The sequence below is a fragment of the Nerophis ophidion genome, linkage group LG10 (genome assembly GCF_033978795.1).
Source record: "Nerophis ophidion isolate RoL-2023_Sa linkage group LG10, RoL_Noph_v1.0, whole genome shotgun sequence".
Lineage (NCBI taxonomy): Eukaryota > Metazoa > Chordata > Actinopteri > Syngnathiformes > Syngnathidae > Nerophis > Nerophis ophidion.
Genome location: NC_084620.1, coordinates 46,111,940 through 46,128,010, shown reverse-complemented (window position 1 = coordinate 46,128,010; position 16,071 = coordinate 46,111,940). Strand labels below are relative to the sequence as shown.

Here is a 16,071-nt window from a genome sequence, read left to right as displayed (position 1 = left end):
AAAATATTCCAGATCTTGGGAACAGTGGCTGTTAACTACCTTTGAATCAGAAGTCCACTTGTTGTTTAGGTAGGTTAGCAGTCCACCCCCACGCCGCTTGCCGGAAGACACTGCGTTTCTGTCCTGTCTGTGTGCTGTGTGACCGGTTATCTCCATGCTAGCGTCGGGTATTGAGGACGTTAGCCAGGTTTCCGTAAACAATAGGGCGCAGCTGTCCATCACAGTGTTTTGTGCTACACGGAGCCTCACCTCGTCCATCTTGTCCTCTTCACCATGAGGAGCGAGCGACCTCGCATTAGCCAGGAATAGACTTGGTATCGGTGGTCTGTTTGGGTTCATTTTTAGTCTGGCTAACACGCCGCCCCTTCGGCCACGGCGTCTTCGCCTCCGCCTCCTCCTCGCCGGGCACAGTAGCCATGGAGCTCCAGGGCTACGTGCTAACTCCTCTGGGATGTTGTGTCGGCTTGTAAAATCCACCGAAATAGTCTGCTCAGACCGCAATCCAATCTCCAACAAATCGTTTCGGCTGTACATAACCTTCGCCCAGCAAGTTGCTGACTGGGCTAGTAATAAACTATATAAAAACAATAAAAACAATGCACCTAAGGGGAGAGCCTGAAACGTCGCGTCCATGCGCGCCGCCATTTACATATATACAAATACATATACATATAGATATATATACACACATATATATATAAATATATGTATATATATACACATTTACATATATATGTATATATATACACATTTACATATATATGTATATATATATACACATTTACATATATTTGTATATACATACACACATACATATATCAATGTATATATATATGTATATATATACAGTATATATATGTATATATATATACATATATATACACATATATATATATACCATATATATAAAAAAAGAAATACTTAAATTTCAGTGAAGTCTAGCTATAAATATACCCCTCCCCCTTGACCCCGCCCCTCACAATAGATGACGTCACAACAAGAGGGCGTGGCATATCGAGTTGGGGCGCTCCGTTTCCTGCTATTTTAGTTCGAACAGGACCTACTGCACATAAAAACACTGGTCAAAAAAATGTGTTATACATCAAGAGTGTTCATATTTTGACAACCTATTGAAATTGTTTCTTCACTTTAAGAGCATGAAGCAGGAATTTACCTTTTTGCAGGAGGCCTTCAGCTCCTGTCACACTGAGGATGTTTGTTTTGTAACGACTTTTTTTTTTGGGGTCAATGTTTTAGTCGCGACTTAATTTGATGCATGTTATTAAAAAATTGTATTATCGATAATCAATTAGTCGGACTGTTAAGTACAATTATTTGCGCCGTATTGTCATTTTAGTGACTGCATGTGCGGCGTGCATGTCAACAAACAAGCCCCACCCCCGACGGACGCTGATTGGCTGCCTTGCACCGGGACTTCCGCCCTTAAACCATTCCATTGATTGTCACTGGTCGGCTGGCGAACAATACTGGCTCCTCCCGTCCGCCGGTGTTATAAACATGGAAAAAGGAATAAAAGAGCGAGGTAAGACGCTTACTTCTCTTTTTATGCTTTTTTTAATGCTCCTTTTGTTGTTTACTTGTTCTATTAGTTTGTACGCTGTGGTCGTGTCACTGCGAGTTGAAAAGCTAGTAACACGTGTAGCGTTATCATGTCACATTCACGATTAATATGAGCCAATATTATCGTTAATTTAGATGGTAAACTGTAGAATAAAATTGGTATTATTGTTACAAAGGAGCGTGTGGATGGAGGACGTTAGGAGGGGCGGAGTTGTGTCACCGTCCCGGTAGGAGGGGGGAGAAGCTTTTTGTTAGCCGGGAGTAGGGCCAAGTCTCGCGAGAGAAACCAGCAACCCAGGGGCTGTCATGCCAAAGTCCAAGTCTCGCGAGAAGAAAACAGCAACCCATGCCAATCAAGTTTGGAATATTTTTTGATAAAAACAGGGGGGGGGGGATACAAACTAATCATTCACAAGTTATTGAAGAAATCCTCAATGAGCTTTCTCAGAACTATAGAATCGGAATATCCATCCATTTTCTACCGCTTGTCCATTTAGGGGTGGCGGGGGGTGATGGTGGAGCCTATCTCAGCTGCATTCGGCCGGAAGGCGGGGTACACCCTGGACAAGTCGCCGCCTCATCACAGGGCCAACACTCTCAGACAGACAACGTTTAGGCACTAGGGACAATTTAGTGTTGCCAATCAACCTATCCCCAGGTGCATGTCTTTGTGGGTGGGAGGAAGCCGGAGTACCCAGAGGGAACTCACGCACTCACGGAGAGGACACGAAAACTCCCCACAGAAAGATCCCGAGCGCAGGATCGAACCCTACTTTTAAAACCATTTACTTATCTCAGAAAGATAATCATGAACGTTCCTGGTGAAAGTATCAATCAATCGATCAATCAATGTTTATTTATGTAGCCCTAAATCACAAGTGTCTCAAAGGGCTGCACAAGCCACAACGACATCCGTGGTTCAGCACCCACATAAGGGCAAGGAAAAACTCACAACCCAGTGGGGTGTCGATGAGAAGGACTATGAGAAACCTTGAAGAGGACTGCATATGTGGGTGACCCCCCCGACCACCGCTAGGGGAGACCGGATGCAATAGATGTCGAGTGGGTCTGACATAATATTGTGAAAGTCCAGTCAATAGTGGATTTAACATAATAGTGAGAGTCCAGTCCAGCAGGAGACCATCCCGAGCGGAGACGGGTCAGCAGCGTAGAGATGTCCCCAACCGATGCACTGGCGAGCGGTCCACCCCAGGTCCCGACTCTGAACGGCCAGCACTTCATCCGTGGATTGTATAATAGTGAAAGTATAAATTGATAATAGTATTACATTCTGTGAAAGAACTATGGCCTTTTTTTGATATATCGATATTTTTAGGCCATATCACGATACACGAAATACATCTCCATATTTTGCCCTAGCCTTGAATCAATACTTGATGCATATAATCACAGCAGTATGATGATTCTATGTGTCTATATTAAAACATTCTTCTTCATACTGCATTAATACATGACCATTTTAAACTTTCATGCAGAGAGGGAAATCACAACTAAGTCAATTGACCAAAACTGTATTTATTAAACAGTTAGTAAGCAGTGGCACAAACATTCATGTCATTTCCAAAACAGAAAGTGCAAGATTGTCAGAGACATTTTAAAATAAGCTGAGTGCACTTTTGTGCATGATGTCACTAAGGTGACATTATAAAACAACACTAAATTCAAGTGCAATGTTTGTACAGAACGCCACTACAATAGTTCAAAACAAATACATTGCACTTTTGTGCATGATGTCACACAAGTTATATCAATAAGTATCAATTAAAAATGAGCTGTATAATAGGAAATCAAATAGTGTTTGTCCTTTGCTATGTGGTAGGTTACTGCGGACGTTATTAAATTCTGTTGTTGACTATTTTTTTCATATGGTGTTGATGTGGAAATGTTTGCCTTGGCGTGTGGCACCGATTGGAGATGTTGACATGCGGAGTAAGCACTCTTCATTCTCCAGCAGGTGACTTTTCAAATGATGCTACATATTAGCAGTAATGCTACTTTTTGTAGCAACGCTTTTGCCCCACACTTGACAAATTACTTTTGTCTGTTCAACATATTCCCACTTGAAGCCAAACCACCGCCAGACGATGGACCCCCTGCTGTTTTTCTTGGGAGTTAATTCTTCCTTCATTCGCACCTCCTTTCTCTTGTATTACCACCGTGCGAGTGGTGCAGCTAAAAGCAACTGGGTGAGAACGTATACTCGAATATCACGAAATAGTCATTTTCTATATCGCACAGAGAGAAACCCGCGATGTATCCAGTACATTGATATACCCCCTAGCCCTAATGTTAATTTATTTTTTGTTACAAAACCCATGTAAATCGGAGCGGAACATATTTTTGTTCCGGTTTGGTTACATTGTTTGGGGGACAATAAAATATGACGGAATAAGGGAAACAGCATGAGACGGCAAGCATTTGATGGAAGAGGTTAATGGAGACTCGGCTTGAAAAGAAACTTTATTCCCTCTGAGTTTGTGAGGCCAACAAGGTATGAAGCTTTCTGATAATGTATGTGAAATCACTGTGTTTTCTTTTATTTGATGTCAGACTAATTATTTTGGCATCGTTTTGGCATCGTTGTTAACGAGAAGAAGGCGTGGCTGAAACAAATGTCTGTGTGAGAGAAACGAACAACTTGAGTCTTGATTAAGACCTTGGAGGGAGTAAAAACTGTAAAAATGGGACCCATTACCTCTCTGCTTGGCACTCAGCATCAAGGTTTGGAATTGGGGGTGAAAATCACCAAAATGATTCCCGAGCACGGCCGCCGTTGCTGCTCACAGCTCCCCTAACCTCCCAGGGGGTGGAACAAGGGGATAGGTCAAACGCAGAGAGTACTTTCACCACACCTAGTGTTTGTATGACGATCAGTGGTACTTTAACTTTAACAAGAAGATAGTGAAAAAGAAGAAGCTTATCGATTATGGCATCGGCATGGACTACAGTGGCGGATTTTTCAGGACTTATGCAGGTCTCAAATACACATCAGCAGGTACCAGAAGGTAAGAAAAGTTGGTTTTGATTAATATTGCGAATCAAAACGCCAGATAATATGTACGCTGATGGGTGCCATTTTGCGGTCCTTATACACGCACCATAGTAATACTTGTATCTCTGACTACGGTAGCCGTAACGGGCCAACAATCCGTCAAGCGGTGCGGCTTCAAAGTCATACTAAAACATTTTGACAGATTTTGCAGTGCCGTGTGTAATGTTCTTTATTTTCAATGGAACATTTAAAGTTTTGGTGTTGTTCACTGGTGTCAAATTGCAGTCTACACTAGGGATGTCCGATAATGGCTTTTTTGCAGATATCCGATATTCCGATATTGTCCAACTCTTAATTACCGATACCAACCGATAACGATATATACAGTCATGGAATTAACACATTATTATGCCCAATTTTGTTGCTTTGCCCCGCTGGATGCATTAAACAATGTAACAAGGTTTTCCAAAATAAATCAACTCAAGTTATGGAAAAAAGTGCCAACATGGCATTGCCATATTTATTATTTAAGTCACAAAGTGCATACTTTTTTTTTAACATGCCTCAAAACAGCAGCTTGGAATTTGAGACATGCTCTCCTCTTCCCGAAATGTGTTTGTCATTCTTGTTTGGTGTGGGCTCACAGTGTGGCGCATATTTGTTACAGTGTTAAACTTGTTTATATGGCCACCCTCAGTGTGACCTGTATGGCTGTTGAACAAGTATGCAGGCATTCACATGTGTGTGTGAAAAGCTGTATATATTATGTGACTGGGCCGGCACGCAAAGACAGTGCCTTTAAGGTTTATTGGCACTCTGTACTTCTCCCTGCATCCGTGTACACAGCGGCGTTTTTAAAAAGTCATATATTTTCCTTTTTGAAACCGATACCGATAATTTACGATATTGCATTTTAAAGCATTTATTGGTCGATAATATCGGCAGTCCAATATTATCGGACATGTCTAGTCTACACGTATCTCTTGTGTGTGACTACCATCTACTGGTCACACTTATCATTACACCATGTACCAAATAAAATTCCTTCGAGGTCGGCGAGCACAACCAGAATTATTCCGTACATTAGTCGCATCGGGTTAAAAGACGCACTGTCCCTTTTTGAGAAAATGAAAGGATTTTAATTGTTTGTCGGTCCGTCTGTCAGTTAGCAAAATAACTCTAAAAGTTATGACAAGGGTTGCAAAGGGGTGGAAATTTTCCGGTAAATTTTCTTAAACTTTCCACGTGAAGTTAGGCTCGGGAAGTTTGGAAATTTTGACCTTTATTTGATAATTCAAAGATGGACACCTTCCATTTTATTCCATAGAATAAGATGAGAGGCTTGTAAAACACTAATGTAATGCCGCACACAGATATAAGTAGCCAGCTAAACAATTGGGAATAGTCTTTAAAAATATTTTACTGATGGACAAAAAGAGTAGAAATAGGCTAGATGAATAAATGAACACTCTATGAGCATGCTGCATCGAACTATAACCTACTTTATTGTATGACAACAGAATGGCTAGCAGAACAGAAGGCTGGGGAAACTACACGTTTTGATTTAGTATTTGCTAGTTGGACTTTACGGATCACAAAAAAGGTCAATTCGGATCGCTAACGTTGTTAGCATAAATGAATGGGATTTAACATAGAGAAAATTAGCATTAAGGCTAACAGAAAAATATTTTTGCTACATTATGAGACTGTGGTGGTACATAAACCTAGCTAGCCAGAGATATTGGCCCTAAAATCATTTTAAAAAGTACAGGAATAGCTAGCTTGAGTGGAAGTTTGCTGGAGTAGTCTATAGTCATACAGTAACAAGTAGGGGTGTAACGGTACACAAAAAGTTTGGTTCGGTACGTACCTCGGTTTAGAGGTCACAGTTCGGTTAAATTTCGGTACAGTAAGAAAACAACAAAATCAAAAAACTTTGGTTATTTATTTACCAAATTTTTAAACAATGGCTTTATCTTTTTAACATTTGGAACACTATAATAATTCTGCCCACCTTAATCCACATTAAACTGCCTCAAGTTGTTGCTTTGATTAAAGAAAACGACAAAACCTTTCTTCTACATATAAAAAGTGCAACATTAAACAGTTTCAAGTCAACTCATCATGCCTAATTTATTACAGCATTTGGGAAGCCTGTAGTTGACTTTTATTATGTAAATGTTTTATTTTTTATCAACATGTGATAGCAGGGACCCTGCCATTCAAAACTAGGCTGCTACATTACTAATGATTAATGTAACTATAGCTGAAAAAATAGTACAATAGCAATAGGAGAGACTATTCATCCCTAAACATCATGGACTTCATGTTAGTTCATGTGAAATTATAGACAGACAGGGCTTTGCTGCCCGTAACACACACACACACACACACACACACACACACACACACACACACACACACAGCAAAATGAGCTAACGTTAGGCTAAAAGCTAAAGAACTACGAGCGAGCTGAGCTGCAGTTTAATTTTCTAGAAGGTCAACGGGCTCATAGTGATGCTAGTAGTAGTTGTAACTAGGAAGTGTTTCTTATAATTTGGGGAGAGTACGATGTCCGCTGCTAAACACATATCTGCTCGACACTGAAGCATTGACAACATGCGTTCTGAATACGCACTGCTGATTGGCTATTACATCGCTCTGAAGACGCACTGCTGATTGGCTTTGTATGTAACCAATCAGATGGTTGTGTGGGTGGGTCAATGCTGGGTGCTCAGACAGAGGCAGAAAGCAGAGCAGCCTGTTAAGATTTTAGCTTACAAACTCGTTCGATACACCTCCGAACCGGACCGAAACCCCTCCACCGAAACAGTTCAATACGAATACACGTACCGTTACACCGCTAGTAAAAAGCAATTACACCTCTATCAAACTGAGGTACTATAGATCAAACATATTTACCCCAGTAATATCATCCAAAATTAACTGACTGGATGAAGTCCTTGGGCTCAAATACTAGTGTGGCTTTAATAGCCCTGCTGTAGTGTGTAGCATGCTGGGAATGATCTGTGAATGTAATGGAAGAATGCACTGCACATGTGATCGAGGAATGCACAGTGAAGGGTTGAAATTCAACTGAATTTGCATTAAATCAGGTTGTTTTAGCAAATCATGCTGCAAGTTTTAGCATGTTACATCCAATGTTTATTCCCATTAATTTCCCATTACCGTATTTTTCCGATTATAAATCGCTCCGGAGTATAAGTCGCACCGGCCGAAAATGCATGATAAAGAAGGAAAAAAAACATATAAGTCGCACTAGATTATAAGTCACATTTTTTGGGGGGAATTTATTTGATGAAATCCAACACCAAGAATAGACATTTGAAAGGCATTTTAAAACAAAGAATAGTGAACAACAAGCTGAACAAGTGTATGTTATATGACGCATAATTAACGAACTGAGAACGTGCCTGGTATGTTAATGTCACATATTATGACATACTTGCCAACCTTGAGACCACCAAATTTGTGAAATGGTAGGGGGGGCATATTGTAGCGTCCCCGAAAAAGTTAGTGCTGCAAGGGGTTCTGGGTATTTGTTCTGTTGTGTTCATGTTGTGTTACAGTGCGGATGTTTTCACTAAATGTGTTTGTCATTCTTGTTTGGTGTGGGTTGACAATCTAGTGCATATTTGTAACAGTGTTAAAGTTGTTTATATGGCCACCCTCAGTGTGACCTGTACGGCTGTTGACGAAGTATGAAATGCATTCACTTATTTGTGTGTGTAAAAGCTGTATATTTTATGAGACTGGGTCGACACACTGTTTGTCCGGAGAAAAAGCGGTCGTGACGACAGGTTGTAGAGGACGTTAAAGCCCCCAATATTGATGTCCGGGTGGAAATCGGGAGAAATTCGGGAGAATGGTTGCCCCGGGAGATTTCCGGAAGGGGCACTGAAATTCGGTAGTCCCTCTGAAAAATCGGGAGGTTTGGCAAGTATGTCTTATGGTAAGAGTCATTCAAATAACTATAACATATAGAACATGCTATACCAGGCCTCTGCAATTATTTTGACTCGAGGGGCCAAATTTAGAGAAAAAAATATGTCTGGGGGCCGGTATATCTATTTTTTAGGAACACTAATACAAATTCTCACAATAATGTCTGATTGAATGCTAAAAAAGTTATGACAGACTGCTTCAAAAGATGTCCCTTTTTTTACTGGATGAGACACCCAGAATGTACATGAAAATAAAGAATGTGGGGTTTAATATATTAACTATGAGCGATAAAACATTGAATATTGACAACATATCATCCAAAAAAATCACAGATTCCAAGCATTGAAATACTTTGTACAGTTCAATACTTATGGTCATTTGAAAACATCACTACACATCATAACGGCAGCTACAGTTTCCATCTTAAAGATCTAAAAAAATATATCAGATTTTTATGAACACTAATACAAAACCTCATAATAATGTCTGATTGAATGCGAAATTGTTATGCCAGACCGCCTTAAAAAACGGACTGGAATGTTACATTTTTTTACTGAATGAGACACCCAGAATCTACATGAAAATCAATTTTCTACCGTTTGTCCCATACGGGGTTGCGGGGGGTCGATAAATAAATAATGTGGGATTTACAATATTAACTATGAAGGATAAAACACTGAATATTGACAATTTATGAAAGTCCCACCCACTCTTCATCCACATATTTTACAATCAAGCGAAACGAAACAAAAATGCAACGAAAACAGCAAAATATTTAAAAATAAAAAAAATAAAATGTACCGGTATCTTAAATATTAAAAACTAATTGGGGGGGAATGTCCTGCGGGCCAGATTGAAAAACTTAACGGGCCGCATCTGGCCCCCAGACCTTAATTTGCCCAGGTCTGTGCTATACGTTTACCAAACGTATAGCTCGGTTGGTAGAGCGGCCGTGCCAGCAACTTGAGGGTTGCAGGTTCGATCCCCGCTTCTACCATCCTAGTCACTGCCGTTGTGTCCTTGAGCAAGACACTTTACCCAGCTGCTCCCAGTGCCACCCACACTGGTTTAAATGTAAAAATTTGATATTGGGTTTCACTATGTAAAGCGCTTTGAGTCACTAGAGAAAAAGCGCTATATAAATATAATTCACTTCACAAACAATCTGACACTACTAATCGCTAAATCGGATGAAATCTTCTTCCTCGGTGTCACTTTTAAATAATATTATTTGATATTTTACGGTATTGTGTTAATAATTTGACACTAAAGTCGCTCCGGAGTATAAATCGCACCCCCGGCCAAACTGTGATTTATAATCCGAAAAATAGGGTAATTCCTGTTAATTCCCATGGAAAGTTTCCAACTTTGAATTTCCCCACAATTTTGCAAACCTATTCATGACCATATTTTCTTGTTACTTTCAGGAAACGTCAAAAATGGGATAAGGGACAGCGGATTTAATTTTGCCTCGGATCACCAATCATTTAATTAATGGCAGTTCATATTTTTAAAGACAAATTCCTCAAAGGTCTTCAACAAACCACAACGTGTCCCCTGATTTAGAGAAAACCAATCAATCAATCATCCATCCATCTATCCATGTTCTACCGCTTATTCCCTTTGGGGTCGCGGGGGGCGCAGGTGCCTATCTCAGCTACAATCTGGCGGAAGGCAGTGTACACCCTGGACAAGTCGCCACCTCATCGCAGGGCCAACACAGATAGACAGACAACATTCACACTCACATTCACACACTAGGGCCAATTATGTGTTGCCAATCAACCTATCCCCAGGTGCATCTCTTTGGAAGTGGGAGGAAGCCGGAGTACCCGGAGGGAACCCACGCATTCACGGGGAGGACATGCAAACTCCACACAGAAAGATCCCGAGCCTGGGATTGAACCCAGGACTACTCAGGACCTTCGTATTGTGAGGCAGACGCACTAACCCCTCTGCCACTGTGAAGCCCCATCAATCAATCAGTCCATGTTTATTTATATGGCCCTAAATCACAAATGTCTCAAAGGGCTGCACAAGCCAAAACGACATCCTTGATTCAGATCCCACATAAGGGGCAAGGAAAAACTCACAACCCAGTGGGACGTCAATGGGAATGACTATGAGAAACCTTGGACAGGACCATGAATTGATTAACGTGGACCCTGACTTAAACAAGTTGAAAAACTTATTCGGGTGTTACCATTTAGTGGTCAACTGTACGGAATATGTACTGAACTGTCCAATCTACTACTAAAAGTATCAATCAATCAAAGACCGCAGATGTGAGTGCAATGGACGTCGAGTGGGTCTAGCATAATAGTGTGAGAGTCCAGTCCATAGTGGATTTGGTCAACCATTCAAAGCTCTCACTGATGGAAGGAGGTTTTAGCTCAAAATCTCACGATACATGGCCCTATTCATTCTTTCCTTAACACAGATCAATCGTCCTGTCCCCTTAGCAGAAAAACGGCCCCAAAGCATGATGTTTCCACCCCCATGCTTCACAGTAGGTGTGGTGTTCTTGGGATGCAACTCAGTATTCTTCTTCTTCTAAACACGACAAGTTGAGTTTATACAAAAATGGATACATGGATGATACAGCAGAGGATTGGGAGAATGTCATGTGGTCAGATGAAACTAAAATAGAACTTTTTGGTATAAACTCAACTCGCCGTGTTTGGTGGAAGAAGAATACTGAGTTGCATCCCAAGAACACCAGACCTACTGTGAAGCATGGGGGTGGAAACATCATGCTTTGGGGCTGTTTTTCTGCTAAGGGGACAGGAGGATTGATCCGTGTTAAGGAAAAAATGAATGGGGCCATGTATCGTGAGATTTTGAGCCAAAACCTCCTTCCATCAGTGAGTGCTTTGAATGTTTGACCAAATACTTATTTTCCACCATCATTTACAAATAAATTCTTTAAAAATTCCTACAATTTGAATTCCTGGATTTTTTCCACATTCTGTCTCTCACAGTTGAAGTGTACCTATGGTGAAAATTACAGACCTCTCTCATCATTTTAAGTGGGAGAACTTGCACAATCGGTGGCTGACTAAATACTTTTTTGCCCCACTGTAAAGGAGTATACAAATGAGTTTTAAGTGCTTCTACTGAGGTAGCATCTCTAACTGTTACCGGGAGGGCATTCCATAGTACTGTAGCCTGAATAGAAAACGCTCTATACCCCGCAGGAAAAAAAAAAACTCCAAAACTGCCCAGGATGGGAAAAGGAAGAAACCTTGGGAAGGGGCCACCTCCTGGCTGACCGGCTGCATCATCATGTGGATCATTTCTAGTAAATGACCTGCTGTTTACGTCTGTGTGTGTGTTTCTGTGCGTGCGTGCGTGCGTGTGCGTGTGTGTGTGTGTGTGTGTGTGTGTATGCTTGGGGCTGCAGACTTTCTTTCGTTCCATTATTGCAGTGTTTTTCAACCTTTTTTGTGGCAGGGCACATTTTTTGCGTTGAAAAAATGCGTAGGCACACCACCAGCAGAAATCATTAGAAAACGAAACTCAGAAAGTTGTCGTCACAATTGTTGGATATGACTTTAAAGCATAAGCAAGCATGCATGACTATAGCTCTTGTCTCAAAGTAGCTGTACTGTCACCACCTGTCACATCACACCCTGACTTATTTTCACTTTTTTGCTCTTTTCTTGTGTGTAGTCTTTTAGTTCTTGTCTTGCGCTCCTATTTTGGTGGCTTTTTCTCTGTTTTCCTGTAATAGTTTCAAGAATTGCTTTGAACGATATTTGCCGCCACTTCTTTGTTTTTATCCTTCATCGTGGGAACATTGTCACGTCATGTTCGGATGTACATTGTGGAAGCCATCTTTGCTCCACAGTAAGTCTTTGCTGTTGTCCAGCATTCTGTTTTTGTTTTCTTTGTAGCCAGTTCAGTTTTAGTTTTGTTCTGCATAGCCTTGCCTAAGCTCGAATGCCTTTTCTTAGTGGCACTTACCTTTTGTTTATTTTTTGTTTATGCATTAAATACCTTTTTACCTGCATACTGCCTCCCGCTGTATCGACATGTACAAGGCAATTAGCTACCTGCTGCCACCTATTGATATGGAAGGGTATTACACGGTTACTCTGTCGAGTTCTAGACAGCACCGACACTCAACAACAACACATCATTTGCAGACTATAATTACTGCTTTGCTAAAAAAATATTTTTATATTTTTAACCCAAATAGGTGAATTTAGGTAATCTCCCACGGCACACCAGACTGTATCTCACGGCACACTAGTGTGCCGCGGCACAGTGGTTGAAAAACACTGCACTTTTGAATGCTCCAAAATGTTGGGCTGGATTTTTATTTACCTTTCAAGAGATGTCAGAAGTGACAAATGATTTGACTTGTTTTATAATTGGAAAGTAGGGCCTGGCAGAGGTATGCATCCTGAAAGTGATTTTTTTTTAGCTATATGTGACTATAATGCCAGAAAATCTGAAACTCTCCAACTATTTTTTTTGCTAAATATGTAAACATAACCTGCGATGAGGTGGCGACTTGTCCAGGGTGTACTCCGCCTTTCGCCCGATTGTAGCTGAGATAGGCACCAAAGGGAATAAGCGGTAGTAAATGGATGGATGGATGGATGGATGGATGGAAGGTAACCATAACACCACTAAATTTGGAAAGTACCTGCTTACCTGAATGCATCAGAGGAGGGAGCCGAAACGTCGGGGGTTTCGTGAACGCATCACGCCAGGAGCAAGAGTGAGTGGAACAGGAGAAGAAGGAGGAGGAGGGAAAGTGAGAAGGAGGAAAAAAGATCCGGAGAAAGTTTGGCAACATCTTAAAAAAAAACCTCTTCTTTGGACTTCTCCTCGGTGGGGAAATCATCAAGCGGGCCGTGTAGCTGTGTATGGGCCGTCGTCTGGCGGATTATTTTTGCGATGAGGAGCGAGCCTGTGCTTTTTACTTCCAACGGGGGTGAGTTCCAGTACTTATGAGACTTTTTAAGCTGGGAGCCTTCAGGTATCAAGGCGACATTGTTCGCCCTCTTTTTTTTTTTTTTCAAACAACTTACGAATGCTTTGGAGTGTGCTACAACTAACTTTAACGTGGTTTATTATTACTTATTATTATTTATTTTTTAGGTCTACGTTAAGATTTATTAGTTTTGCTCTCGTGTCGTTTACTCGCCGCGGTACATTGTGTTAGCGAGGTGACGTCAACGGTTTGCAAAAGTCTTGTGTATTTCGTCACAAAATGGGAACAACGGGTAAAAAAAAAAAAGTCGGGACGCGCACGTGCACAAAAGATCAGCCAGCGCGTCACCGGCATGCGCGCGCGACCCCTTACCTTTAGGACGGGGGTCGGCAACCCGCGGTGCGGCTCTCTAGCGCCGCCCTTGTGGCTCCCTGGACCATAAGTGCTCGGTGTGTGTGTACTACAGATGCGCAGTTTGCGGTCTCATCCGCGGAGCCCGCGGGTAGGGCGGGTGACATGACGAAAAAATTGATTTTAATTAGATTCGGACAGGTGGCGGTCGAACCATTCGGAAATATTTGATATACATAGGTCAGGGATCGGTATCCTTTACCATTCAAAAAGCCATTTAGGACCCGTGTCACAAATTGAAGAAGACAATAGGAGACACAAACATTCTCTAGAATGACTGCCGGCAGTCACCCGGTTGTTAAGTATTAGGGCGTGCTATGAAGCCATTGGTTTTGTCGCCTTCTACAGCATGTACGATCTGCTTGCCAGTCCAGCAACATGTTGTGTGTGGCTTCCGCAGACACAGGCACACGACTGCAAGGCATACTGGGTGACACAGAGTACACTGACGGTTGTGATATAAACAACTTTAACACTCTTAGTAATATGCGCCACGCTGTGAAGCCACACCGAACAAGAATGACAAACACATTTCAGGAGAACATCCTCCCAGTAACACAACATAAATGCAACACAACAAATACCCAGAATCCTTTGCATCCACGACAATTCCTGACTATTTTATGCACCCCGCTAGCAACAAACGCAACAAAACAACTACCCAGAATCTTTTGCATCCGTGAAACTTCCTGAATATATTTTACCCCACCCCCGTGCGTCAGTAAGGTGGGCGGGGTTGGGGGTGCGGGGGTGTAAAATATTTTCAGGAACATGTCACGGATGCAAAGGATTCTGGGTATTTGTTGTGTTGCGTTTATGTTGTGTTAATGGGAGGATGTTCTCCTGAAATGGGTTTGTCATTCTTGTTTGGTGTGGCTTCACAGCGTGTCGCATATTAGTAAGACTGTTAAAATTGTATATATCACAACCATCAGTGTATCACCCAGTATGCCTTTCAATCTTGTACGAGTGATTGCGGAAGCTCCATACAACGTGTTGCTGGACTAACAATCGGTTTGTACATGTTGTTGAAGGTGTCGAAGGCAATGGCTTCACAGCACGTCCTTATACTTTTCATCAGGATAAACACCATTGGATATTCGCGAGAACGTTAGCGGCTCCCATTTTCTTCTTTACTCTGTGAAACTGGTTTAAATAGCTCTTTGAGTGGTAAAGGTGGCCGACCTCTGATGTATTTCAACGGGCGGGTGGCGGGAGGTTGTGGTTCTGATAAAACGTTGTTTCGGGTGGACGGTGGGTGGATGGTGACTTTGGTGATGCGGTTGCGGATGATATAATTACCTATCCGCGCATTTCTAGTGTGTATTAGTCAGTGACGTGCGGTGAGGTTCATGGCTGGTGAGGCACTGACGTCATCACAGTCAGACTTATAAACATTTGAACCCTATAGAGCAGTGGTTCTCAAATGGGGGTACGCGTACCCCTGGGGGTACGCGTACCCCTGGGGGTACTTGAAGGTATGCCAAGGGGTACGTGAGATTTTTAAAAAAGTATTCTAAAAATGCAACAATTCCAAAATCCTTTATAAATATATTTATTGAAAAATACTTCAACAAAATATAAATGTAAGTTCATAAACTGTGAAAAGAAATGCAACAATGCAATATTCAGTGTTGATGTTGTAAGCATTTCACCAATCTCGTGCACTTTGCAAATTATACGTCATTTCCATTGTGCGCAAGCAATTTGCATATCGCAAGACGAGATTTAAGAGGAGATTTTGTTTGAAAATGGCGCGACCGTGCAAATGGATCGTTTGAGGACGGCTGAAGAAGAATTTGCTTAATTCTGCACAGAAAGCTACATCGAACAGAAGAACAGCGGTTAGGGTTAGGGTTAGTAGCCAGAACTTCCAACACAATCAATATATAGCTGGAAGCAATTTCCAAAATTGCCAAAAAATGCATTATACAAATTTGCAAAATGCGGTTGCGCATTTTGCAAATTGCGCCCATTGATTTGCAAAATGTTCACCACACATTATTCAAATATATAGCTGGAAGCAATTTGCAAAAAGATTGCGCATTATACAAATTGCTCCCATTGGTATTGTGCTTACAACATCGACAGCTAGATATTTTTGTGGACATGTTCCATAAATATTGATGTTGAAGATTTCTATTTTTGTGAAGAA

General features: G+C 41.4%; 1 protein-coding gene across 3 annotated transcripts in view; it reads left to right on the top strand.

The window, feature by feature from the left end:
• Nucleotides 1-1,451: 1,451 nt before the first annotated feature.
• The window catches only part of afap1 (actin filament associated protein 1), a 172,695-nt gene continuing 158,075 nt past the window's right edge, over nucleotides 1,452-16,071 (top strand). Inside the window, exon 1 of one of the 3 annotated variants that reach the window (XM_061913920.1) lies at nucleotides 1,452-1,543. In XM_061913920.1, coding sequence (XP_061769904.1) covers nucleotides 1,519-1,543 — 25 coding nt within the window. In that variant the 5' untranslated portion in view covers nucleotides 1,452-1,518. Of the gene's footprint in view, nucleotides 1,544-13,277; nucleotides 13,506-16,071 lie in introns of those variants that run through there. The other 2 variants (XM_061913922.1, XM_061913921.1) reach the window with 2 other exon arrangements.